Here is a 26,709-nt window from a genome sequence, read left to right on the forward strand (position 1 = left end):
TTGCGTGAAACAGAAATAAGTTAGATTACAGTCAGTGTGAGTCCAGAATGACTCACAGAAAAGTAACACAGTCATATGTATCAATGGTGAAAATAATTACATTACGCATAGGAAAAACACTCACACACACACTCAGATACAGAGAGGAGAACAAAAACACACATGCGCAACAAACAAACACACAAACATACAGTACACAGCTATACGACGAGCCAAATTCGTGGATATTGAAGAATATGACGAGGCTTCATTCAATCTGTTAACTGACTTTAAAAGTATCCCAGATTAGAATAGAAAAGTCTAAGTAAGAAATGTAATCAATTGGATTTTTTTTAAACAGGTTAGTCCAAAAAAAGCATGGGGGAGAATGACACCATGAAATGTTTCAGCACAAGCTGTGGTCTAGAAAACTCTGGATCAGATATTTCACGCCATATGAATATTGAACATTCCTACAATATTTAAGACATAAACATCATTTGATAAATCATTGAATATATAGTACTGTGTATGTGTATATATTCTGTGTTGTCTCCTGTTCTAGTTATGTATGCCTAAACTCAATTCAAAATGAATGGAGCAACCAAAAACAGGGATAGTAGTTGTTGCTGTGCTCCCTTTACATGTGTGACAACATAAGGAACACAACAGTTTGTTTGCTTTGTCCCCTTGGCAACAAGCCCTTAGGCCATTCAATACACCCTAATGCCATTTCACATACCTACGAGGGTGAACCCAGTCTGTATTTCTACAGTATGGAGCGTATTCATCTACTCAAAATCCTAAAACCAAATAAAGGAACCAAACATTAGAAAAGATAAAAATGAAGTGAAAATGCCTTGCAGTGTGTATGCTGGTTCACTTCAGAGCACAGATATACACTTTGACTCTTACAGGAGAAAATGAAACTGGCTCAGCTAACTTTTTTCCCCCACTTGAATGTGCTACACAGTGTTATGAGTACACTAATGTGTGCTCGTGAACTCAGAGATCATATTTTGATATTGCAACCACCATTGGGCACTGTCAAAGATCTATAAATAAGGGTGTACACTCGGGTGTATATCTACACAGCATGTGTAGTTTAATGTTGGACAACTTCCCCCCTCTCGGTATATTTAGTCACTGATAAAGGCACACCTTTAACTGTCAACTAATAAAACATCTGACCAAGATAGTGGAGAAGAAGAAGAAGAGTACTCACCATATTCAGGGAAGTCGAAGTTAAATCCTCTCAGACATGTAACTTTCATAATATTACTAAACTCTGTTAGAAAATCATTAGAATGGTTGGTTGGTGAAGGGGGAAGCAGAGCGGAAAAGTAACTAGATAAAAAGGCTTCCTTCAATCATGCACTAAACTCCTTGACATGTAATCTGTCAATAGTTTGTTGCTGAGATAATGCCGGCTGCCACGAGTGAATTTGATTGGCAGCTGGGGTCTGGCCCCTCCTCTCTGTAGTTTGATGGGGGGGTGGGTGAAAGAATATAGAGCCTTCCCCTTGCTTGCTTGCTTGCTTGCTCCCTCTCGTGCGCTCGCTCTCTCCCTCTGGTTCGCTCCCATACACACACACACCAAGCTGTTGGTGATGTTGTCTGAATAGGCTAGGAAATTACGGCAGAGCAGGAACCGGAGCAGTTTTTTTCCTCCCCTCAGTGGGCTGGCCCTTTCCATCTTTGTGGTCTACTAGCCTTTCAACTCTCTTGGGGTGGAGCCTTGCCTGGCTCTATTCAAATGAGGAAGGCAGCAACATTAAAAAGAGGTTTAGGGGGAATAGTGGTTCATATAGAATATTACACACTTTTAAGATATTGCTCAGAAACTTGACTTTTTATGGTTTTCAAAGGTAGACTAAGATTATTATTTTTTTCAACATTTTATCAGGTAATTTTATTGATATTATTCCGGTTGTAGTACTATAATAAACCAATGTTTTGCATGATACCTATATATTTTATTGTATAACAATTAAAAAGTGGAATTTGTGGAAAAATAAAATGTGCATTATGAGAGATTATGGAGATTATGAACACAACATTTCTTGAAGACTGTTAGAAATATATCACATTGACTGAAGTCCCTTACGGGAAGAAAACAAGAGTACTGACCAGATTCACATATGTTATGAAACTTTATCCAGCACTGTTGGTTTAGAAATGTACAGGTATATTAAATATTTCTCCCAGATACCCCAACAAACAAACATGCCTCTTTTTCAGCAGTCTTTCTTTAATTCATTCTCTTTCTCTCTCTCTTTCCTCGCACTCTTTTCTTTTTTCTTTCTCTCTTTCATTCTCCCTCTCTCTCTCTCACCTTTCTCACTCTCTCTACCTCTTTCCTTCCCTACATCTGATAAGGTATCAGTTTTCATTGTAATTTCAGGTGAAATTATAAACGACAGCCGTTACCAGGTGACAATCAATACTTTATAAGACAAACCCCTAGCTTATTTGCCTGGCAGTTTCTTCCGCAGTGGCATGCAAAGTTTGCCTTTGGACATTCTGAACATAATGTTCAATATTACCAGTGTATTATAGAAAATATTCACATGTCATACACATAGTATAAGATCATTCAAACGTACTAGAAATGAACCAAGACAAACATTGAGACATTAGTGTGCTTTCTAACACAAACAACTTCAATGACGAATAAGTAACAACAATTTTTATGACAAAGAAAGCGTTTGAAAGAATAACACTAGCGTTCAATGTTTTTGAAAAAGGGGAAATATACTTGTGTATGGTTATAAAAAAAACATAATTCTATGACATGAGTCAAGGCTTCAGTTCCTGATTGCTGGCAGCAAAGTCCAAAGTGTGTACATAAAACAGGTTTTGGTTGATTCTGTAATTACGATGAGTCATCCTAGTAAATAATGGAAAAATGTCTCCTCCTTAATACAGCACTTAAAGGGGAAAATGGCCTTACAAGGAATGGAATCAAAGGCCTACACCCTGATCCTGCCATTAAAATACATTCACTACCTTAGGTAAACAATAAATCCACAGCAATTTTAGAGTAGACATTAGATAAAGATTCTTTGACTAATATTGTTTTAGGTGAAGTTGAACTGCAACCACAAGCAACATGTTTTCAGGTTTCTAAGGGTCTTCAGTGACATTTTCTCTCAGAACAGCCTAATGGTACAGGAAAAAGATTATAGCATATGAATGTATAGTATGCCAATTTATTTGTTTTGAGGATTAACTGGAGTTGGTGAGATGTGATCTTCATGTGGAGCATTAGCAAAGCAAACTTTGGTCTAAAGTTTAGCAATACTGCTTAATTCATGTGTTTATACTTGCTCACGGACAGTTTTAAGTAATATGCTGTGTGTACAAGTAGAGGCTATATATGTACAGTGGGGCAAAAAAGTATTTAGTCAGCCACCAATTGTGCAAGTTCTCCCACTTAAAAAGATGAGAGGCCTGTAATTTTCATCATAGGTATACTTCAACTATGACAGACAAAATGAGAAAAGAAAATCCAGAAAATCACATTGTAGGATTTTTTATGAATTTATTTGCAAATTATGGTGGAAAATAAGTAAAACAAGCAAGATTTCTGGCTCTCGCAGACCTGTAACTTCTTCTTTAAGAGGCTCCTCTGTCCTCCACTCGTTACCTGTATTAATGGCACCTGTTTGAACTTGTTATCAGTATAAAAGACATCTGTCCACAACCTCAAACAGTCACACTCCAAACTCCACTATGGCCAAGACCAAAGAGCTGTCAAAGGACACCAGAAACAAAATTGTAGACCTGTACCAGGCTGGGAAGACTGAATCTGCAATAGGTAAGCAGCTTGGTTTGAAGAAATCAACTGTGGGAGCAATTATTAGGAAATGGAAGACATACACTGATAATCTTCCTCGATCTGGGGCTCCACGCAAGATCTCACCCCGTGGGGTCAAAATGATCACAAGAACGGTGAGCAAAAATCCCAGAACCACACGGGGGGACCTAGTGAATGACCTGCGGAGAGCTGGGACCAAAGTAACAAAGTCTACCATCAGTAACACACTACACCGCCAGGGACTCAAATCCTGCAGTGCCAGACGTGTCCCCCTGCTTAAGCCAGTACATGTCCAGGCCCGTCTGAAGTTTGCTAGAGAGCATTTGGATGATCCAGAAGAAGATTGGGAGAATGTCATATGATCAGATGAAACCAAAATAGAACATTTTGGTAAAAACTCAACTGGTCGTGTTTGGAGGACAAAGAATGCTGAGTTGCATCCAAAGAACACCATACCTACTGTGAAGCATTGGGGTGGAAACATCATGCTTTGGGGCTGTTTTTCTGCAAAGGGACCAGGACGACTGATCCGTGTAAAGGAAAGAATGAATGGGGCCATGTATCATGAGATTTTGAGTGAAAACCTCCTTCCATCAGCAAGGCCATTGAAGATGAAACGTGGCTGGGTCTTTCAGCATGACAATGATCCCAAACACACCGCCCGGGCAACGAAGGAGTGGCTTCGTAAGAAGCATTTCAAGGTCCTGGAGCGGCCTAGCCAGTCTCCAGACCTCAACCCCATAGAAAATCTTTGGAGGGAGTTGAAAGTCTGTGTTGCCCAGCAACAGCCCCAAAACATCACTGCTCTAGAGGAGATCTGCATGGAGGAATGGGACAAAATACCAGCAAGTGTGTGAAAACCTTGTGAAGACTTACAGAAAACGTTTGACCTCTGTCATTGGGGCGGCAGGGTAGTAGCCTAGTGGTTAGAGCGTTGGACTAGTAACTGGAAGGTTGCAAGTTCAAATCCATGAGCTGACAAGGTACAAATCTGTCGCTCTGCCCCTGAACTGGCAGTTAACCCACTGTTCCTAGGCCGTCATTGAAAATAAGAATTTGTTCTTAACTCACTTGCCTAGTTAAATAAAGGTAAAATATAAAATAAAATAATTGCCAACAAAGGGTATATAACAAAGTATTGAGATAAACTTTTGTTATTGACCAAATACTTATTTTCCACCATAATTTGCCAATAAATTCATTACAAATCCGTGAAAAATGTGATTTTCTGGATAGTTGAAGTGTACCTATGATGAAAATTACAAGCCTCTCTCATCTTTTTAAGTGGGAGAACTTGCACAATTGGTGGCTGACTAAATACTTTTTCCCCCACTGTATAACACTGTTTAAACAATGTAGAGAGGGTAAGTAGAATAACTTTCTATGAACAACCTGTGTGATGCATTTTGAATGTATCATAAGCATGAATATAGTTACATAGGACTATAATAATGAGCCATGAGCTGTTAAGAATGCCAATAGCAAGCATGACCTGTTACAGCAACTTATTATCATAGATTGCGAAATAAACACAATTTTTAAAAAAATGTTTTAATGTACAGTACATGATTTTGTATACAGTGCATTTCAATCACGTTAATTAGGAACTTTGCAACTACTTACTACATTCCAACTACTTAGCTAGCATGTTAGCTAACCCTAACCTTAACTCTTTAACTACTTAGCTAGCACATTAACTAACCCTAATCCTAATCTCTAACCCTAACCCCTTAGCCACTTTAGCCACGACAAATTGGAATTTGTAAGAACATTGTGTAATGTACAAAAATGCATTATGAAGAAACTTGTGACACAAAGTAATTTTCACAATAAGCTGTGATAACTACAATGAACAAAAACGTTTCTGGATATTGTCAGGAACTGTCGTACATGTCGATCCAGAGCATCCCAAACATGCTCAATGGTGTGACATGTATGGTGAGTATGCAGGCCATGGAAGAACTAGGATATTTTTAATTTGCAGGAATTGTGTACAGATCCTTGTGAAATGGGGCAATGCATTATCATGCTGAAACATGAGGTGATGGCGGCGAATGAATGGCCTGACAATGGGCCTCAGGATCTCATCACGGTATTTCTGTGTATTCAAATTGCCATCGATAAATTTAAATTGTGTTCATTGTCTGAAGCTTATGCCTGCCCCTACCATAACCCCACCACCACCATGGGGCACCCTGTTCACAACGTTGACATCAACAAACCGCTCGCCCACACGACACCATGTCATCTGCCTAATACAGTTGAAACCGGGTTTCATTCGTGAAGAGCACACTTCTCCAGCGTGCCAGCGGCCATCGAAGGTGAGCATTTGCCCACTGAAGTCAGTAACGACGCCAAACTGCAGTCAGGTCAACGAGGACGACGAGCACGCAGATGAGCTTCCCTGAGATGGTTTTTGACAGTTTGGGCAAAAATTATTAGGTTGTGCAAACCCACAGTTTCATCAGCTGTCCGGATGGCTGGTCTCAGACGATCCCGCAGGTTAAGACACCAAATGTGGAGGTCCTGGGCTGGCGTGGTTACACGTGGTCTGTGGTTGTGAGGCCGATTGGATGTACTGCCAAATTGTTGTAGTTGAGAAATGAACATTCAATTATCTTGCAACAACTCTAGTGGACATTCCTGCAGTCAGCATGCCAATTGCAAGATACCTCAAACCTTGAGACATCTGTGGCGTTGTGTTGTGTGATAAAACTGCACATTTTAGAGTGACCATTTCCCCGGAACGAGGTACAACTGTGTAATGATCATGCTGTTTAATCAGCTTCTTGATAAGCCACACCTGTCAGGTGGATGGATTATCTTGGCAAAGGAGAAAGGCTCACTAACAGGGATATGTGCACAAAATTTGAGGGAAATAAGCATTTTGCGTATGGACATTTTTTGGGATCTTTTATTTCAGCTCATGAAACATGGGACCAACACTTTACGTTTTGCATTTATATTTTTGTTCAGTATAGTTGGTTACAGAGTGTAGGCACTTTCTATGAACTAGTGATGTTTAGTTTGTGAAGGATTTGTTCTTTTTGAACCACTCTTTTTCCTGACTCGAGAGAGTCCGTTTTCTGAGTGACTCGTACATTTTCGTATTTTTGTATTTAGTTTGACCAGCTGGCCACAATGAGTTCTACACAGCAGGATTAATACATGCTCGTCCGGAGACGTGCTCCAACCAACAACTGTTTGTCATATACAGTATGCGTGCAGGCAAATTAGATCACGCTGCAGGCAGCATAGAGAAGAAAAAGACATGTTTAGAGCTGTTAATTGATCGGATGGTGCAAGAATGAATACAATCAATTGATAACTGAATGTTATGATGGACACAGCTTTTGTAAAAGCAAAACATACACAGCCTCTGCTCAACAAACTCAAACTTGAAAAGGAATCATTTGGGGTGCTGTAATTCGTGAACGATATTGTGCTTATCACCCTCACAGCAGTCAAGCAATGCATTCTGCCAAGAGTCGTTTACAATCTAGTCCGGTTGCGGCCACAACTAGACCTTGTTTCAAATGTACCAAGAAATAATCGTATTCATATGCCTAGCAATCAACAAATGTAGATTGTTTAAAGCCCACTTGAACAAGTCTCAGTCACAAATGACAGCTTCAATAAGCTCCTTATGGTGAACGACATATGAACGAGAGGCTTGTAGAATCATGAATATTTTGAGTTTTCCGTTCATTGTGCTCTCTTGCATTACTGACTCAAATGAACGAAATCAGTCGGAAGTTGAGTTATTTTGACTGAACAAGTTGAAAAGATCACAGAGTCAGTAGAAAGAGCCGAACTTCTCATCACTACTATGAACACCCTGTGTGTGGTGCATTATCATTATAACTGTGTTATAAGCATTTCTAAATGTACTTAGGGTGAACTATAATAAGGAGGGATTAGTGGTTATGAATGGCAAGTTTGATAATACACATTTATACATGTATAAATCTCCTGTGTGTCTATTTCATTCTGAATGGATTTATAGCCATTATGTAAAGGATATAAATAACCTTGAGCAGCTATGAATGCTTATAACAAGTCGTATAATGCACTATGGGAAATTATAGGTACATGTACAACTTGTTCAATCTGTAGTTAAGGCAGGCCTAAGGCCCAAATTCCCCACTCATAACAATAACAGTAAAGTAAACTACAGTACCAATGATTTATGCAATTTGAAGACAGTCCCACATTGAACTTAGACCCGTGCAACAAAAATGAATTGTCCAGTACAGTGCATTGCCTCACACATTGCCTCAGAATTCGAAAATATCCTGACATCATCATCTGTTTACAGAACACGGGTGGTTATAATGCTGATTGATATTCGAGCATAAATCTGTCTTGACTTTTTTATTTTACCTTTATTTAACTAGGCAAGACAGTTAAGAACAAATTCTTATTTACAATGACGGCCTACCCCGGTTTCCCCTAACCCGGACGACGCTGTGCCAATTGTGCGCCGCCCTATAGGCCTCCCGAACACGGGCCGGTTGGATCAGTTCTGTAATGTAAAACAATGTAAAACCCTGCAAAAGGAAGGATGGGCATTGCAGGCACTCGGGACTCTAGCTGCCATATTTGGGCGCGATACCATTATTTTTCAATAAGAACTGAGGGGGCCATTCGTTTGATGTGGTCTCTGAGTATTGTATGGGGCATGCTGGAGAGTGTTGAGGATGAGGTGTGGTGGTAGGGAGGGGTGTGTGGGGGTGTGACATGGCAGGGGAACATCAGTCAAAGGGCCGCTGCGCCAGACGTTTGGTCGCCCCTGACTGCGCACTCCAGGAGGGGCTGGTCTGGTGCAGGGCCACTCGCAGGCCTCCATTCCACTAGGACAAAAGCCAGGGCCCAGTTGAAAGATGTGAATTCAGGGGCTTTTGTGCCCAAAGCTCAGGGACATGCCGAGTGAGAAATCTGACCTTTGCCGAGAGTTAGATTGTGTTTTTGAACCCCTCTTGCTGTCTCTGGCAGTTCAGGGCAAAGAGTGAGTGAGCTAATGTGAGGAGGGGGAGAGTGTGTGTGTGTGTGTGTGTGTGTGTGTGGGGGGGGGGTAGACTGTGCTAAGAGGTTGGCTAGTGGAGGATACATGACCAAGGGTATGGGCGGAATGTGTTGGTCACAGAGGGATGGTGTCCTTAAAGTTTGTCTTACTCTGGGAAAAAAGTTAAGAGTTTGTGTTTTTTAACAGATAATCAAGGATTGTTTATTCTGACACTTACTGTCACGAGTTTGTAAAATTGGCAGGAAATTGAATGTGCCAAAGCTCAATTCAGGCTTCAAGCGGGCTTTGACAAAAGCATTTGCCCTTGTGTTGTTCTAGGGAGTCTGTGATGTTGGATATTATTCCCTCTCACGTCTGTTTATATAGCGTTATATATTTATTTTTGCGCAGAGAAGGTGCTGAATATTAAACTTTGGCATACCTAGCATACTGGTGACGGCTATGCACCAAAGTCTTAATGATCAACATCTTGATGATGTGTGTCACTAATTTATGTGGATTTGGCCTTCATAATTATGATTGAGTATTGATATTCATTTGATATGGTAAATCCTTGTCTGGATATATTAAAATGTCCCCTTTCACAAGCTGGTATGAGGTACTGTATGTTTGTCAGCATAAGATATTTTGTCTTGTATTATACAGTGCTAAATGATATTACTGAGAGCAGAGATTATGTGGATAAAATGTGTTTTACTGTCAATACATTTTTCAAAACAGTGCTTTCATCCCCTGCCTTTAATCATCATATCTTCCGCAGTTCTCTCCCGGATGCAGACATCCATAATGCAATCTTCCTAATTTTGATCCCTCGCAATCTGGTTTTTAAAAGGGAAGGGGAAAAAAGGGAAGGAAAAAAAGGGACATATTTCTGAAGGCTCGGTCCATAATCATTTTAGACAGATAGCCTTTCCCATCGCAGATGAGCAAATATTTGTAAACCAGCTATCTAATGGAAAATTAGAGCGAAATTCATGACGGAGAAATCCGATTATCCGTAATTCTATTATGCCATTTTAGCCCACACAGCATATTTTTGTAGAGTTTTTTCCATAAATACCTATGCCAGGGGTCCCGCTAATCAAATAAAATTGAAATTCATCTTCCCATTAAATTCAATTAGCCGCAATTTCTAAAGCCTAACAAAGATTTTAATTACTAAATTATAAAATTCTCCCAAGCCAAATTGGGGAGAGAAAAAGTGCATCCCTCGCATTCAAAAAACAAACCCACAGAAGGAAATTGCTGATCAAAAAAAGATATCCAGGGGAAAATAAAATTAGGGGAAGAGCGCTGGGGCCCTTGTTCAGCGAGTCTGGGGTGGAGAGTGACGTGTGCCAAACTCGAAGCTCCTGGGCCGAAGGAAATGAACTTAGTCGAGGTGCTCTCTGTCTCTAAATGTCTGCCCTCTGAGTTATTACACCGTCATTTACTAATTGACACCTTAATTTCATTTATGGGGCTCCTGCACTCATAAGGCAACATCTGGGTGGGCCAGTGGTCTTAAAGCAGAAGCAGGGTGCCTGCAGCCACATCAGTGATACAGGTAGACCTTAGGCCTGTAAGGTCCTTTCTCTCTCACCGGTAGCAGATGCCGATTATGGATTTGATAATGGACAGGGCTTAAGGAACACTGTCCTCATATGTTTAAATCCCCTGATTCATCGCGATGGGAATAACGCTTCATGTGCAGCCACGCAAGAATACCTTTCACTGGCCATAGAGTTGACCCCCTTGAAGCTCAAGTAGCTTATTTTTGTCGGGAAAACTTCCTTTCAAAGGCATTCAGTGACCAATGGAAATGTTCAGTATGCAGAGAGTAGTCTACATCCAGAGATGAAAGAGACCATGCAAGTAGGTTGTGTTTAAGTCAATTAAAACTTTTTGTCCAATATGCATAGAATAGGACAAACTAGGAATTACGGCAGAGCAAATTCATGATGATAATAAGGACAGCACCAGCTATGGTCTCAGGTCACCACTAGGCCCATTTCCCAGCCACCCCTTTCTCCTTCACCAATGGGCGGCTAAAACAACAGCTCAGCATGCCCTGCAAACACTACAAAGCTCTGTCTGAAAAGACACCTGCTGCTGTTATTCACTTTAAGGCTCTTTAACGGCTGACTTTGTTTGTTTAAAAGGCCCAAAAGAGAAAGACAACCTTCAGACTGGATTGGGCGGTGATGTATTGGATAAATACGACTTCTAATTGTTTAGAAACAAACGTCTAGTTTCAGAGAAGTACAGAGGGGTTCGCTCCTTTTGAAGAGGTCTGTCTGGCGTTGCTCGCAGACAGCCAAACGCTCGAAGTGGATCTGTAAATATGACCAAACTGAAACTTTAATCTGCTTTTTCCATACTCAAGCTGGCCGGGTATTAGAGATAATCTTTTATGTGTGTCATATGGTGGAAGATATGGATGGAGCTCATTTTTTTGAGACAAATCTGATATTTGTCAACCGGTTGAAAAAAACCTGGGGATTTTCCTCCTAATCCTCCCTCGATGTGAAGGCGCGTTAACAGCGAAATGCAGATGGTGTTCTGTGCCCAGCACAGAGAGCAGTGCATACGGGAAGGCGCAGGCTAGCCTCACCAGGGCTCAACGCAAACCTGCGGATAGCTAACGCCCCAAACATAATTAACAAGCCATTTGTGCAAGCGTTAGCCGGTCCGGGAATTTTCTCTAGTAACAACTTTTCAAAATACACTTCTTTGTTGTTGCTCCTCTTTGTTTTTTCGCCTTTCCAACACAACATCCTTAGTTCTGGGCTGTGCTCATCAAATATTCAGTTTCAAGTCTTCAATTCGAATAAGGTAAAGAAAACAAATGATAAATAAAATGGTGGCATAAATCTTTTAGGATCCTAATTCTAACCTCCCCTTGGAGTGTTTTTGTCTTGATTTTGTCACATGAAGCACTTTTGCTTTCCGTTCCCACTGTTAGGCGTGGTTCAGTTGACACTGGTAGAAAAGCCCTTTCTTCAAGTTGCTTTCTTGTTTTGGCACACTGTGCTTTTGTGGTGTGTCAATCCTTTTAAACACAATTATAATTTGGGTAACTCTTGGTTTTCTTTACGAGAGACGTGAAAACAACTTTAGTTTATGTTTTTTTTTTGGCCCACGGGGTTGAATATCAACCCAGGGGCCAAGTCGCCTCTAATACACTGCTCACTATGGAGCTAAAACCGATCATTAGACACATTTCTTCTCAAAGACGTCATGACAAATGGAGCAAAGCTGCTAATCGAATATTTCAGAACATATCTGCTCTGGGCACTTTAGCACCAGAATGCAAGATGGCAGAATGCTATGAATACATTCCTCATCTGCTGTGGAGGTCTTGACTACATTCAACATTCTATTGATAGTTATCTCAAGTTTTCACATACACTAGGTCATGTACTTTATACACTGTATATGACTGAGTCCTAGCTTCCCCGTCCTAGCTTCAACAAGCCACCCGTTTCTAAGAAGGTACCAAACACATGACAAGAACAGGAAAGACCAGTATTCTAAATGAAAAGGAGGCCTCTGTGAGTCTGTAAAATGGCACTGTTAACATGGCAGCTCAGCTTTTTAAGAGGTAATATACTTCCTACCCGCAGGCGAGCGTCTTTCTAAACCAACTATTAAATATGTAATGCGACTGAAGCAGACACTGAGGGACAGACCGTAACGTGACTGAAGCAGACAGTGAGGGACAGACCAGATTAATGTCAGGGCTTACAGACAGACAGAGACTATTACCTCTCAGCATAGAGGTATAGGGGACTAACACAGCTCCATAAAACATAGACATACACTGTAGTATACAGTAAGATACTCACAGTTCTTTACCTTAACCTGCGTTTAATAAGACGTATTTGACTTAATTCCACTCACTTTGACCTGACCTTCTCTATTCCTATTTTTAAATGGTTTTCATGGTAGGATTTGCTATTTAAGTTGTATTATTGGGAATACTCTCGGTGTAAAATTACATTCTATCAGGATTGGGGCAGTTAACATGTGCTCCTAACTCAAGATAAACCAGGGTCATTGACCATTTATTCAATCAACAGACAAGGATTGTATCATCCTGGAGCCTGTGTCTCTTATCTGGTCAACTGCAGCTCTTTAACTTCCTTGTTGCCTGCGTCCCAAATGGCACCCTATTCCCTAAGTAGTGCACTGTATAGAGAATAGGGTACACCTTGCGTCCCAAATGGCACCCTATTCCCTAAGTAGTGCACTGTATAGAGAATAGGGTACACTTTGCGTCCCAAATGGCACCCTATTCCCTAAGTAGTGCACTGTATAGAGAATAGGGTACACTTTGGGACATAACTGTGGCCTTCACAAAAGAGAATATAAAACCCAAAATGGACTAATAAAGCTTCAATAAAGGCTCAAATATGTTATAGCGTTGACCCACAGTACAAGCGGGGATTCTGCACACTGCTTATTTGGAACACTCTTACTTGTATTAGAGTGAAAGTGATATGTTATCCTCTAAAGGCGGTGCTGTTTCGCCGTGCTTATTTACTTTCATGGAATTCCTTATGTTTTCGACTAATTGATATTGACATTAAGAATGGGTCCAAATGGAAGAGTAAAAGGCAAAGAGCCCTATTAGGTCTTATCTATTGTGTGGGCATTTGTTTTGCGCAAGGCAGGCTTGACATCTATTGATTAGCTCATCCCGATAAAAAAGTTGACATTATAAGCACTATGAAATTCAGCATTTTTTTTAACCTTCAGAGATGCTTTACATTCGTCTGTGAAATAAATAAATAAATCCACGACCAGGTGGGGGGGTAAAAATCGCTAAAGCTCTTTTGGTGTAATTGGCTGAATAGCAAGGGCAGCAGAAAATGTCCAGGCAGGCGACAGTGTGAAGGGGACTCGGTCACAGCGCAAAACTAACCCCTCAGCAGCGACGAGGGAGCTAGACGAACGAGGGGGCAAGCAAGCATACAGCAAGGGCCTGGTACATCTTAACTAGTGCAAGCTGCTCACTCGCCCTCTCTCTCACTCACTCGCTCGCTTCGGGGTAAGCTCCAGATCGGGGGTCCATTTCTAGACAAGTTAAGTAAATAACACGAGCCAGGCTGCAGACGACAGCAACAAGGAAAGATAAATCCCCCAAAGTCACAGCGGTGGCACTCCACTAAATCCAATCAAACTGAGGAGAGGGAGAGGGGGGAGGAGAGAGACAGAGGGAAGGAGGGAGAGAGAGAGATATCCTCTTTACTGCCTGTGTGTGTCCAACAGCATTGGTAGAATAACACCTCATTCAGTCTTTAGCCCTCCTCAAAGGACAGGCAGGGATAACACTTATAACCCTGTGGCTTTATCTCTCCTGCAGATTTTCCATAAAATGCCGAGCCAGGGAGCCGGGGCCATGTGACTGCCATGTAGGTCAGGGCAGATGGGGGGTAGAGAGGGAGGGAAGGAGGGAGGGAGATGGAGAGAGACCGAGAGAGAGGGGGAGGACGGGAGTTTTTCGATGGAACTGTTGAAAATAGCAGGCCGTAACCAGATTAGATCAATAAGGATTGTTTCTATATCTGTCTGTGAATAGGACAGAGAGAGAGAGAGAGAGAGACGGAGAGAGAGAGAGAGAGAGAGAGACACTGAGAGACATGGAGAGAGAGAGAGAAAGAGAGAGAGAGAGAAAGAGAGAGAGAGAGAGACGGAGAGAGAAGGAGAGAGAGACAGAGAGCTAATGTCAGAGGGAAAGAAGAAAATGAGAGAGGACGAGAGTGACAACCAAAGTGTCAGTTTCAGGCCTTAAAACAGGGGTGTCAAACTCATTCCACAGAGAGCTAAGTGTCTGCAAATTTTTGGTCCTAACTTTCAGTTAAGACCTAGAAAACCAGGTGAGGTAAGTTCCTTACTAACCAGTGACATAAATTCATCAATCAAGTACAAGGGAGGAGCGAAAACCTGCAGACATCGGCCGTCCGTGGAATGAGTTTGACACATGTGCCTTAACGCAACAAGTTTCAAGGTAGGGAAATTATTGGGAGGGACAATTTTCAAGCCAGCTCCATTTGCAGAGCGCTAGCTATATTTACCAAACATGTACTGGACATGCAGCATACATATTGCACTTGCGGGATCATCCCTTACATTGGTTTATCACCGGATAACTGGAGTCCTATAGGCTTTTGGTCCAAAGTAGTGCACTAAGTAGGGAATAGGGTGCCAGTTGGGAAGCTTGAACTTGGTGTACACTGATAAGTGACAGCTGGCTAAGTCACAGGAGCCAAGAAACAGGACACCGATTGCCAGTCGCGTAAATAAATGTCAAAAATCCCAGCTCCCAGCTCTGCCGGCACCCAAATCTAGGGATGAAACTGAGACCCTGAGAGAGAGATGTCTTTAGCAGCAGTTCTAGGGTACAGTATGTAGCCACAGAACTCAGAATCCCCCTACTGAGGCATGTTTGACACGATGGCTACGTCCACGAAAGCCTATTCACTGTAGCTTCGTTTGACGCAATTTATCAGAGGATAACAGATATTGATGTCGAAAGTGCCCGTCGTCCTACCAAGGCTCTAGTAATGAAGTAGATCCTCTAATGTACTCACTACGTAGACTTTCAAAACGAGATATTTTACTAAGCCCTGTCTGGCAACCCATCACACAGCCAAACAAACTGCATGCAGCTGGGTCCTGCAAGGCCCCTACATATGCACTAAATCGACAACTTTAGGTCTATGGTGATGATGGTCCTGGATGTGTTGTGTGGTTTGTTCATCTGACTGTGAATAATCTGTGAGGACACTGGCCACTTCCCCTTTGAGACAGGTAAACAGAGCTTGACCTTGTGTCAAGAGTTTTCATCCTCATTGTATCGACTACCTAGTATGCCTTGAGACTTCACTTGCTTACATTGAAGCATACATTGATCAAATGGTTGATCATCGTCCATGACATTCAGAGAATTACGAGGATATGTCAATATTAAGGCAACTCAATGGGTGCTTTCATTTAACTAATGGGTGCATTCATTTTTAAGGCCTTTAGTTTCCATATGCCTAGGACAAACCGTTTCCCCAGTGGAATATCAGCGAAGCTTGATGGAATACAAAAGATGGACAGGGTGAGGGCTTTGCGTCATTCACTGACCTTGACCTATCTTTTGACCCACTCAATCACACCATTCTGTTTTGATCAATAAGGGACAGGTGATGTGCTAGGCCTAAAAGGTGACATTTCTATATTTGAAATATTTCTTCTTTTCTTTTTCTTCTTTTTTTTACATAAGGACTCCTGAGCACCAGAGGACATGATATGTTTGAATAACTAACCAGACAACATCAAACCAAAACACTCCATCCCCGTTTAAAACAATTATTGATCAAAAAACAGCATCTGTCTGTACATAAAGGCCTCTTTCAATTGATTTTTTTTCCTACCCTGGCTGAAAAAAATATATAATAGAGTTGATATGAATTAAGGAGTGTTTTGCTTCAATTCATCTAAGCAGACTCAGACAATAGATGTTGTTGCTAGGGAAACATGATAACACAGATTCTATCTGTTGCTTAACAATCAATTACTTGAATGCCTTTATACTGGTGTTTACAGTGAAACACAAAAGAGACTGTTAAAAAAGCCAGGTGGCTTTAGTGTAGGACAGCGCCATATACAGACAGGCTTTTTTGTCAGGTTCGGAAATTCAACAACCCTGCAATCCAACAAGCATTGCAAATATGCACAGGGTTTTTGTTGAAAAGACCGTTTTTATTCCACCAATGAAGGCCCAAACAAAGCTGTGACTTTTATCCCTGCTAATCCAAACCTACTGCCTGGTGTTTGCTAGAACTCCTGCTTTTTTTGTTGTTGCTGTGGCTGTATTGAGCATGTTGTTGAATTCTGCTCAGTACACTATGTTTGGGATCTCAAACTTATTTCATGTGGTTGCGGTGTAGCTATTATTGTGCTGCAAAGAACTTGTGACCGATCAGGTGTCACTTAAAACTGGCACAGTTGGTCGTCATGTTTTTGTTTTTTTACAAACGTCCACTGCCTCTAATAGTTAGGCATACTTAGGCTCAAGGTTGATCTGTGTAATTTCCGTGACACTTCCATTTAAGCTCAATGACATTACTGACATTAAGCTTCATAAGGCGGTCATAAGAACGGCATCACGATTATGCTTATGACCTATGACGTTAACACTTATGAAGCATGACATTATAAACATCGGATTTAGTTGTGCTTCTAACCATTGTATGCATCTTTACAAGAGTGTAAGTGCTGAAGGCGTGAGAAGTATATGGTCGAACCGTAATGACCTACAGTTTGTGTCCTTATGACAGATGTGTGTAGTCTTTATGTCTGTAGGCTTTTAGTTAAGTGTTTAATTGGTGACACTTTATTTGAAGGGTACCAACATGAGGACTTCATAACACATTCATAACCCACGCATAACCCATTAATAAGAAGTGCATAATAATGTAATACCTGCTTATGTCAATGTCAATGTCATGTATGTGTGATGTCACAGTAGTGCCTACTGCAATGATACATTTGTATTTTAGACATGCGTATTGCTTATGTGTTATGTATGGGTTATGAATGTGTGGATACGCTTCATGTAAAGTGTTCCCTTTCTGTTTCTGTCAGACATGCCCTAGAGAGAACCCAGACGTGAGGGTATTCAGTATGACACAAATTGACTGAAACATGCAATAGAACAACTATTGTTGGACCAACAGTGTTTGTGACATCATGCCGTAGGGTTACAGGACAACACTCAAGAAAGGTTACAAATATTTCTGACTCCTGCAAAGAGTCTTTTTAAAAGCAGGCAAATCCATGTACATGTCCTCCTCAACCAAAAAAGGCTAATCTAAAGTGGGTAAAGAGATTAAATGACGTGACCCAGCAATAGCAAAGTAAATCAAGGGCTATTCCTGTCTCTAAAGCCACTTCATCCTGAGGATGAAAATTCACAGAAGTGACTTCAGGTGAGGAGGATCTATAATTGACATATATTGTGGTGCAGTAAAGCAGGGGTTTGTCATAGGACTTAAGTGCTATATAGACAATTTGCCACTTTCAATAATCGGTAACACTTTATTTGAAGGGTACCTTTATTAGGGCTTCTTTAGACAAGTATGCGTTATTAATGTGTTATGAAGTCCTTATGCAGGTACCCATCAAATAAAGTGTTACCAAATCATCTCCTTATTCTAGCTCATCACAACTGGTTCTCAAATACAACGTAACAACTTCAACTTCACACTACATTTCAATAACAGGAGGTAAGCGTTTTCACTTGTTCATATCGTTTACAAAATGACGATCTATTAATGCATTTTGTTTGTGACACGCCAATATTGAGGAAATGACATTCCAGCACCATAGATATCAGCATCTGTACCAAAAGCATCCTTTCTACAGTAATTGAAAAATAGAAGACACGACTAGACAAATCACGCATGGCTGATATTATTACGGCTGCAGCCTTGTTAGATAGGCTTATACAGGTACATTCTTTTCATCAAGATGAAAGGATTAAAAGGGACACTTTCACACCGTTAAGCGAACCATTTCCAAAGACAGTGAAGAGAGTGAAGGTTCAAAGTGGCAAACGTGTGCTTCAAAGATGAAACCCTCCCCACTTAAGACATTGTCAAAGTTTCCCAACGCCTGCCAGGCCTGTGCAGCTAGCCCTTTTGATTGAAAATAATATGATGCTCCATCTTTCAAAGATGTACGTTTCCCAAAGCATTGTTGATTGCCCTGTGTCCATTACTTGGAGGGATTATGATAATATTCCACATTGTGCTCGGCGTGATGCACAGGAAATTCAATACTCAAAAGGTTAATGCAATCAATTAGGATGACAAAGGAGTAAAGTAAAACCCTCCTGCTCGCTGAAAAAAGAGACAGGGGAAAAAAGGGTGGAGAAAAGGTATTGAAAGCTTGAATGGATCCGCTGAGAGAAAAGAGGCACTCAAAAAGAGAGAAAAATAGCATTTACTCTGTGTACCCTTCAAAGCCAACTCTGTGCAACAAACACACACACCACCATCATCATGCACAACCACACACACACACACAAACACACACACACACACCACCATCATGCACAACCACACACACACACACACCACCATCATCATGCACAACCACACACACACGCACAAACACACACACACCACCATCATCATGCACAACCACACACACACGCACAAACACACACACCACCATCATCATGCACAACCACACACACACGCACAAACACACACACACACACCACCATCATGCACAACCACACACACACGCACAAACACACACACCACCATCATCATGCACAACCACACACACACGCACAAACACACACACACCACCATCATCATGCACAACCACACACACACGCACAAACACACACACACACCACCATCATGCACAACCACACACACACGCACAAACACACACACCACCATCATCATGCACAACCACACACACACGCACAAACACACACACACCACCATCATCATGCACAACCACACACACACGCACAAACACACACACACCACCATCATGCACAACCACACACACACACACACACGCACAAACACACACACACCACCATCATGCACAACCACACACACACGCACAAACACACACACACACACCACCATCATGCACAACCACACACACACACACACACACACACACACACACACACACACACACACACACACACACACACACACACACACACACACACACACAAATTGTGAATTACATCATTTAGCATTTGACAAATGTACCTTTAACAAAAAGGAACAACACTTGTCTTTGAAGCTAATCGGACACACTAAGCTCTGGAAAATGGATCCAATGCTAGAAGCATGGCTCTCAATTAATAATGAAAATGTATCCAATGCTAGAAGCATGGCTCTCAATTAATAATGAAAATGTATAATGCTGTGGATGTTCTATGGACGTTCCAAGTCAGGTTTTTGCTCAATACTTCCTTTTTGTGTGTTGTTGCGTGGATTGAATATTAAACAACAGTTGGGGTCTACAACTGTGCACGTGAATTATATCTTTTGTTATTTAAATAGATGTTACAATCCTACACAACACAAAGGAGTCTCATCATTGCAGATAAATGGATAAACTTGGATGGCGGCGTTGAGCTCTTGCAACCGTTGTAATAATCCATATTACCTTTTCTAGACTGTGGCTCAGTCTGTCAGAGTGCTGATGTATTAATCACATTCTCTGTGGCTAATGTTAGTATTATTAGAGGCTGGGTTGGCAATACTTCACTAACATTTGCCACACCAATTTTTTTGCAGATGCAAGACGAAAAGCCTAAAATCTTGGTAATCAAGTACGGAACAGGACAACAACATCACGATAATAGCCACACACACACACACACACACACACACACACACACACACACACACACACACACACACACACACACACATATATATATATATAGAAAAATAAACATACTCAGCAGTTTGTGGCTTGGGGGAGAAAAGACAGCAGAATACTTTTTCCTCTCGTTTCTAACAACATCACGACAATGTGCCATGTCTTCATACAATTACACAACTCAAAGGCCCAGACAGAACTAACATTTCACAATCTTGATCATACCTGCACAAGCAAAAGACCTCAAAGTACAGTACTAAGAACAATGTCCTCCCTTAAAAGGTTTTCCACTACTAATTGACCTGTTGCAACAACGTTTAGAATTCAGTCAGTGTCTACTTGAGTAACTGGCAAAGGAGAAGACAATTTCCTACATTTGCACAACCTTTCCAACTTAAGTCTGTCGGTGTTCCAAATGTTACAAGGAAAGAGTGAATTTGGAGGAAAAGCATTGCAGGAAAAGCATTGTGTCTGGTTGGTGTTGTTCTATCATAGACATGGCACTAAAATCATTCATAAAGACCTGGGATTAAAACGGTTGTTTAGATGTCAATTCTACACAATGCTTTCAGCTCTTTTCCACAAACAACAACTACAGCATTCAGACTTGGTGTGTGCAAGTGAGGAGGTGGACATCGAAAGACAAAAGCCAGGGCTACGCGGTAACCAGGGCTACGCGGTAACCAGGGCTTTACATTTGGACCATAAGATATTTCACTTTTTCAGAGGCACAACTGCTGTAATTTGACCTACATCACATTTTTCTGTTTGGGCATTTCTCGGGGCCGCCAGCCACGTCACAGAAACAATGGGCCAAAATGGGCTTTGAAGTCGAGGCTGAATGAAAGCGGAGGGGCCGACACATGAAATGCCCTCACAGCTGGGCGGCCCCCAGTCAAAAGAAAAACAAATACTTTGAACGAGAGGGGGACACGCCGCTCCTGTCTGAGGCTTCCTAAGGCCCTGAGCCGCCACCGGGAGGTGGGCTTTCATCACGTGCCCGTAATGATGGATGGATTCGGAGGAAAGTCTATTCACATGGAGATGTTACATCATAAATATTTACACAAGGCTGCCGTTTCCATGTAGCCTTTGCTTGTTTTGACACACTGGAAAAATTCAAAAGGCCAAAAAATGGAAGAGCGAGAGAAAATAGGAAAATGAGGGGGCGGTGGCTTCTTTTTGTTGTTGTTATCGTTGAGATATTACATCGACTTTTTCTCTGTCTCTGAGAGACAAATGGTATGCTTCTCCTGCAGGACGATGGAGTTTATTTAGCTACTCCAGTTCATGACTAGGCAAACAAATAAGCCACAGATGTTTTTGTAGAATCATGAGTCTAATACACAATAACCTTCAATGACCAGTATCTAAAGACAAAAAAAAGTCCACCATTTCAGAGGGATGATGTTATTAACCATACAACTTATCCCAACACTATTACAATGTTCTAAATCACAATACTTTACCCCTTATGCTTTTGTTAAGAAATGTAACATAAAGGAATAAACCTTAAAGGAGAGCTGTGCCTGCGCAATGCAAAAGAAAGCCACATTTTCGGCACTTCAAGCCTTTCGCTAACAAACTCGCACACTCCTTTTTGAGAGCCTGAGCGTTCAAGAACGGCAAAGAGGAGAGAAAAGGGAGCCGGCAGTTTTGTTGTTGGTAAGCAGCCCTACAAAATTCTTCACAGCGAGCACAATTAAAAGCCTCTGACTCCCCAAAGGAAGCCCCAGAACCAATGAAAACAAATTTGCCAGTTTAATTTTCCTCCCACTGTTTAAGAGAGAGGGGGAATCCAGTCTGGGAGTCTTCTCCTCCACCCCAGTTCTCTGGGAGCTTTGTGGAAGGGGGGAAAGGCATGCAGGCCCGATGTTGGAGCCAGTTGGGCTTTCTGATTAGCTGAATTAAATATATCAAAACCCAATTAAGCTAACTATACTCCAGCTATTCAGGTTGAAGGCGAGGGGAGAGTCGGGTCAGGATGCGAGGGCTGCTGTAGTTGGCACACACTTGCTTCACTGGGCCTCCCAAAGCACCCTGCGTATTGGAGAGAAGGAAATCATCCTCCCCTTCATATTACAGTCTCCCAGGCTAATCAACCTTTCCAAATCGGCAGAGAAATTAAGAAAAAAGCTTCTCGAAAGACAGCAACTGTAGAGCGTCTGTCTCACTGCGGTGCTAAAACATCCACTATGCGCGCAGTTTTGAGCAACAATCTTGAAGGAAAACTTACAGAAGGTTCAACCATGAACACATTCCCAGGCGTTTCTTTAGATAATGGCAAACACTTCATTTGCACAGAAGTAGCTAGTTAGTTATGCTAACTTTTGCTAGTTATCTAAGCAAACGAGAATGTTTAGAATGCCATGGCTGAATGCCTCTAGTTTAAACTCTAATTTCCCACAATGATTTTAATCAGAAGAGGACATCCATTCCATTTAGCTACTGTTTTTGTTGCAGTTATCAGGTCAAAATATTTATGCAAATGATCCCAATTCTAGTTGCAGCTTGTGACTAATTCATGTTGAAGAAAATGGATAAGTAGCCTAGGCTCGATATAATAGCTCTATTATATTTGAAATGATCTCAGACCTGGCTGATCTGTTGTTATTGTCTCGGAATATAGTTTATTTTGTGTTTTCTTCCCCTATAATCAAAATATACACACACACACACATATATATAAACCTACAACCCAATGTGATGTGTTTTTTACTTGAAACATCTTAAATTTGGGTTAAAAAAAAAATCCTTGTTTGACAGCCCTACTACTAACATTCCTGTAATTTGAAAGACACCATGGCTTGTCCTAGTCTCAACCTGTGTTGCTAACATTCACTTTACACCTAGTATATCCTGTAAGTTGAAAGATACAGGTTCTCGTAGGCTATGCTTCAAGGCTCTATAAGACTTCATGAATGTGTACGCAGTGGTTATGAAGGTGTTATATAGTCATAGAAGTTACAATTATAATGCCTCTAGTTGGTGCATCCATTAATATGGATTAATTAAAGTAACATCAATCTGGAGACGTATTTGGGCCCTGATTGATGCAGAGAGTGTCTCTTCCCTCCACTCTTTGACTGACGCCACCAAGACAAAGAAGTGTGGTGCAGCCCCGTCTTAATTCACAGGCATGCCACCCCCCGGTGACATTAAGGGTCCTCACTTTGACATGAGACAGCCCACGGTGTCACTTCTGAATGTACAGATCCCTCTTGACTAGGAAGCCAGGGGCAAGGGCTGTTGTGTGCATCCTCATGACAGACTCCTACATCAGCATTGTGCTCTACCAGCTAACATCATTAGCACAGAAGGTTTTGTTTCAGAAAAAAAAGCAACCCAGTTTCTACAAGTCACAAGTCATTAACGTCCTCTGAACAATCAACTTGTACAAGCTCGTTTTTTGATTGGTTAGATAGTATTGTGAGTTTCTGACAATGGCGTACAAGTTAGGGACAACTATTTAATACTGTGGCTCTTATTTCTTGGTTAAAAGGTTGTAAATTGACTCAAAGGTTTATAACAACATAATGACTACTAATGGTGGCAAAAGTCATCTGTATTTACCCTTCTGCATCTAATGGTTGGAGTAATTACTAGTAATTAGTGAATGACATTCAATGGAACCATTAGAAAATTATGTCTGGGAGATTATGGGGTAACACTTGACATAAGGGCTACATAAAACATTCATAACCTGCACATATCACATTCATAAGCAGTATATTCAACAACCGCAAAAACTAACGACAACATCAACTTGCAGTTGCTGTGATAAGTTGTATGAAATGCTTATGTACTGCTATGAATGCTGTAGGTATGGGATATGAATGTCTTATGAAGTCCTTAAGTAGGTAACCTGCATGTAATATTCTAGCATGCTTAGTTACAATTTACCCCTAAAACGCCCAAAACCAGGCAAACGAAAACTATTGTCATTATGACAACCAACCTTGCAAGTGACAAGTGACATACTGCATACTTTGAATGTTTGTTATGTAAATGTTGTTTCATGAACATTCATAATGTAGCTCACATAACAATCTCTTAGTAATGACCTTCTATCCTAAAGAGTCTTTGCATCTTATGTCAACTTATAGCAATGACAATTAATGAACCTAAACAATGGTTTGTGTCAGAGCAATGCCATAACATAACACGTGTCATAACATAAGTCAGTTTTCATAAGAGGACACAACCGCGTATGGCATCTGTTATGTCATTACTATGCAGATGTTATGTATCCTCTTATGACAGGGCTTCAAGTATGTCTCGTTCTCTTGACTTGATAAAGCACTATCACTAAGAGATGAGCACTAATGTATCTTTTACTGTATGTAGCCTTATGTATTTTTTTAAAAGTCAAACATTTATGGGTGGAGTGTCCTTATACCACTATGTTTCCAGCTCTAGCACTACCTGGAAAGGGTCATATAAGGGTACACTCACAGGTAATAGCTCTGTCTGCACCATATTACATGGTACCAAGAGCAGAAGAACACTGACTGCATATATGATCATAGCCCCAGCCATTTCATGCTGTGAATGCCTCCTGGAAAAAGCGATACATCAGGGCATATGTACAGTGTACGACATCACTGTGAGTTAATCAGCTGGAAAATAAAACGGTGGGATTCTAATAAGTAATTTGTCAATTTTTACAACCCCAGACACATTGATCCATGGTGATTAATGAAGATGCTTGATATTGTTGTAGATATGAACAGGGGAGAATGTGGTGGCAGTAATCAGTCATGCGGTATAGTTGTCCTACCTCGTTTTCTCTTCCAGCATGGGACCAAGTCACTCCATATAGACTTACTTCATCTAAGAAAGAGGGGAGAGAGGTGTGTGTGTGATGGGGTAACATTAAAGCCCAACAATCATCTATTACAGTATCTACATATACAGTATCAGTCAAAAGTTTGGTCACACCTACTTATTCAAGGGTTTCTCTTTATTTTTACTATTTTCTACATTGTAGAATAATAGTGAAAACATCAAAACTACGAAATGACACATATGGAATCATGTAGTAAACAAAAATGTGTTAAACAAATCTAACTATATTTTATATTTGAGATCCTTCAAAGTAGCCAGCCTTTGCCTTGATGACAGCTTTGCACACTCTTGGCATTCTCTCAACCAGCATCACCTAGAATACTTTTCCAACAGTCTTGAAGGAGTTCCCACATATGCTGAGCACTTGTTGGCTGCTTTTCCTTCACTCCACAGTCTAACTCATCCCAAACCATCTCAATTGGGTTGAGGTCGGGTGATTGTGGAGGCCAGGTCATCTAATGCAACACTCCATCACTCTCCATCTTGGTCAAATAGCCCTTACACGGCCTGGAGGTGTGTTGGGTCATTGTCCTGTTGAAAAACAGTCCCACTAAGCGCAAACCAGATGGGAGGATGTATTGCTGCAGAATGCTGAGGTAACCATGCTGGTTAAGTGTGCCTTGAATTCTAAATAAATCACTGACAGTGTCACCAGCAAAGCACCCCCACACCATCACACCTCCTCCTCCATGCTTCACGGTGGGAACCACACATGCGGAGATCATCCGTTCACCTACTCTGCGTCTCACAAAGACACGGCGGTTGGAACCAAAAATCTCAAATTTGGACAGATTTCCACCAGTCTAAAGTCCTCATGAGAGTGAGTTTCATCATAGCGCTTTTGCGACTGCACTTGAAGAAAGTTCTTGATATTTTCCGGATTGTCTGACCTTCATGTCTTAAAGTAATGATGGACTGTCGTTTCTCTTTGCTTATTTGAGCTGTTCTTGCCATAATATGGACTTGGTCTTTTACCAAATAGGGCTATCTTCTGTATACCACCCCTACCATGTCACAACATAACTGATTGGCTCAAACACATTAAGAAGGAAAGAAATTCCACAAATTAACTTTTAACAAGGAACACCTGCTAATTGAAATGCATTCCAGGTGACTACCTAATGAAGCTGGTTGAGAGAATGCCAAGATTGTGCAAAGCTGTCATCAAGGCAAAGGGTGGCTACTTTGAAGAATCTCAAATATAAAATAAATGTTGATTTGTTTAACACTTTTTTGGTTACTACATGATTCCATATGTGTTATTTCATAGTTTTGATGTCTTCACTATTATTCTACAATATAACAATAGTAACAATAAAGAAAAACCCTTGGATGAGTAGGTGTTTCCAAACTTTTGACTGGTACTGTACATATAAAGAAATATATATATTAGAAGGTCCATTCTCTGCACATCTCTGATGGGCAAATTAAAATGTTAAGACTAAATGTTAATCATAACCTATGCATACAGCATTCTTAAGCAGTACATAAGCATGTTAAAATGACTGTGGACAACTGAATATTTTAATCATCGCTTTTCTTATGAACGAAGTATGTATGGATTATGAATGTGTTATGAAGTCCTTATGTCAGTACCCTTCATTTAAAGTGTTACCAAGGAAGGTGTACTTCAGCT

General features: G+C 41.0%; 1 protein-coding gene across 2 annotated transcripts in view; it reads right to left on the reverse strand.

Moving 5' to 3' along the window:
• Positions 1-26,709, reverse strand: part of casz1 (castor zinc finger 1) — a 253,053-nt gene that overhangs the window by 92,389 nt on the left and 133,955 nt on the right. The window contains exon 4 of one of the 2 annotated variants that reach the window (XM_065020716.1): positions 25,006-25,058. Coding sequence is in view for 1 of the 2 variants with exons in the window: in XM_065020714.1 (XP_064876786.1) it covers positions 1,205-1,253 (49 nt within the window). In the remaining variant the exon portion in view is untranslated. Of the gene's footprint in view, positions 1-1,204; positions 1,639-25,005; positions 25,059-26,709 lie in introns of those variants that run through there. The other variant, XM_065020714.1, reaches the window with a different exon arrangement.

Source organism: Oncorhynchus nerka, linkage group LG7, assembly GCF_034236695.1.
Source record: "Oncorhynchus nerka isolate Pitt River linkage group LG7, Oner_Uvic_2.0, whole genome shotgun sequence".
In the NCBI taxonomy this organism is placed as follows: Eukaryota; Metazoa; Chordata; class Actinopteri; order Salmoniformes; family Salmonidae; genus Oncorhynchus; species Oncorhynchus nerka.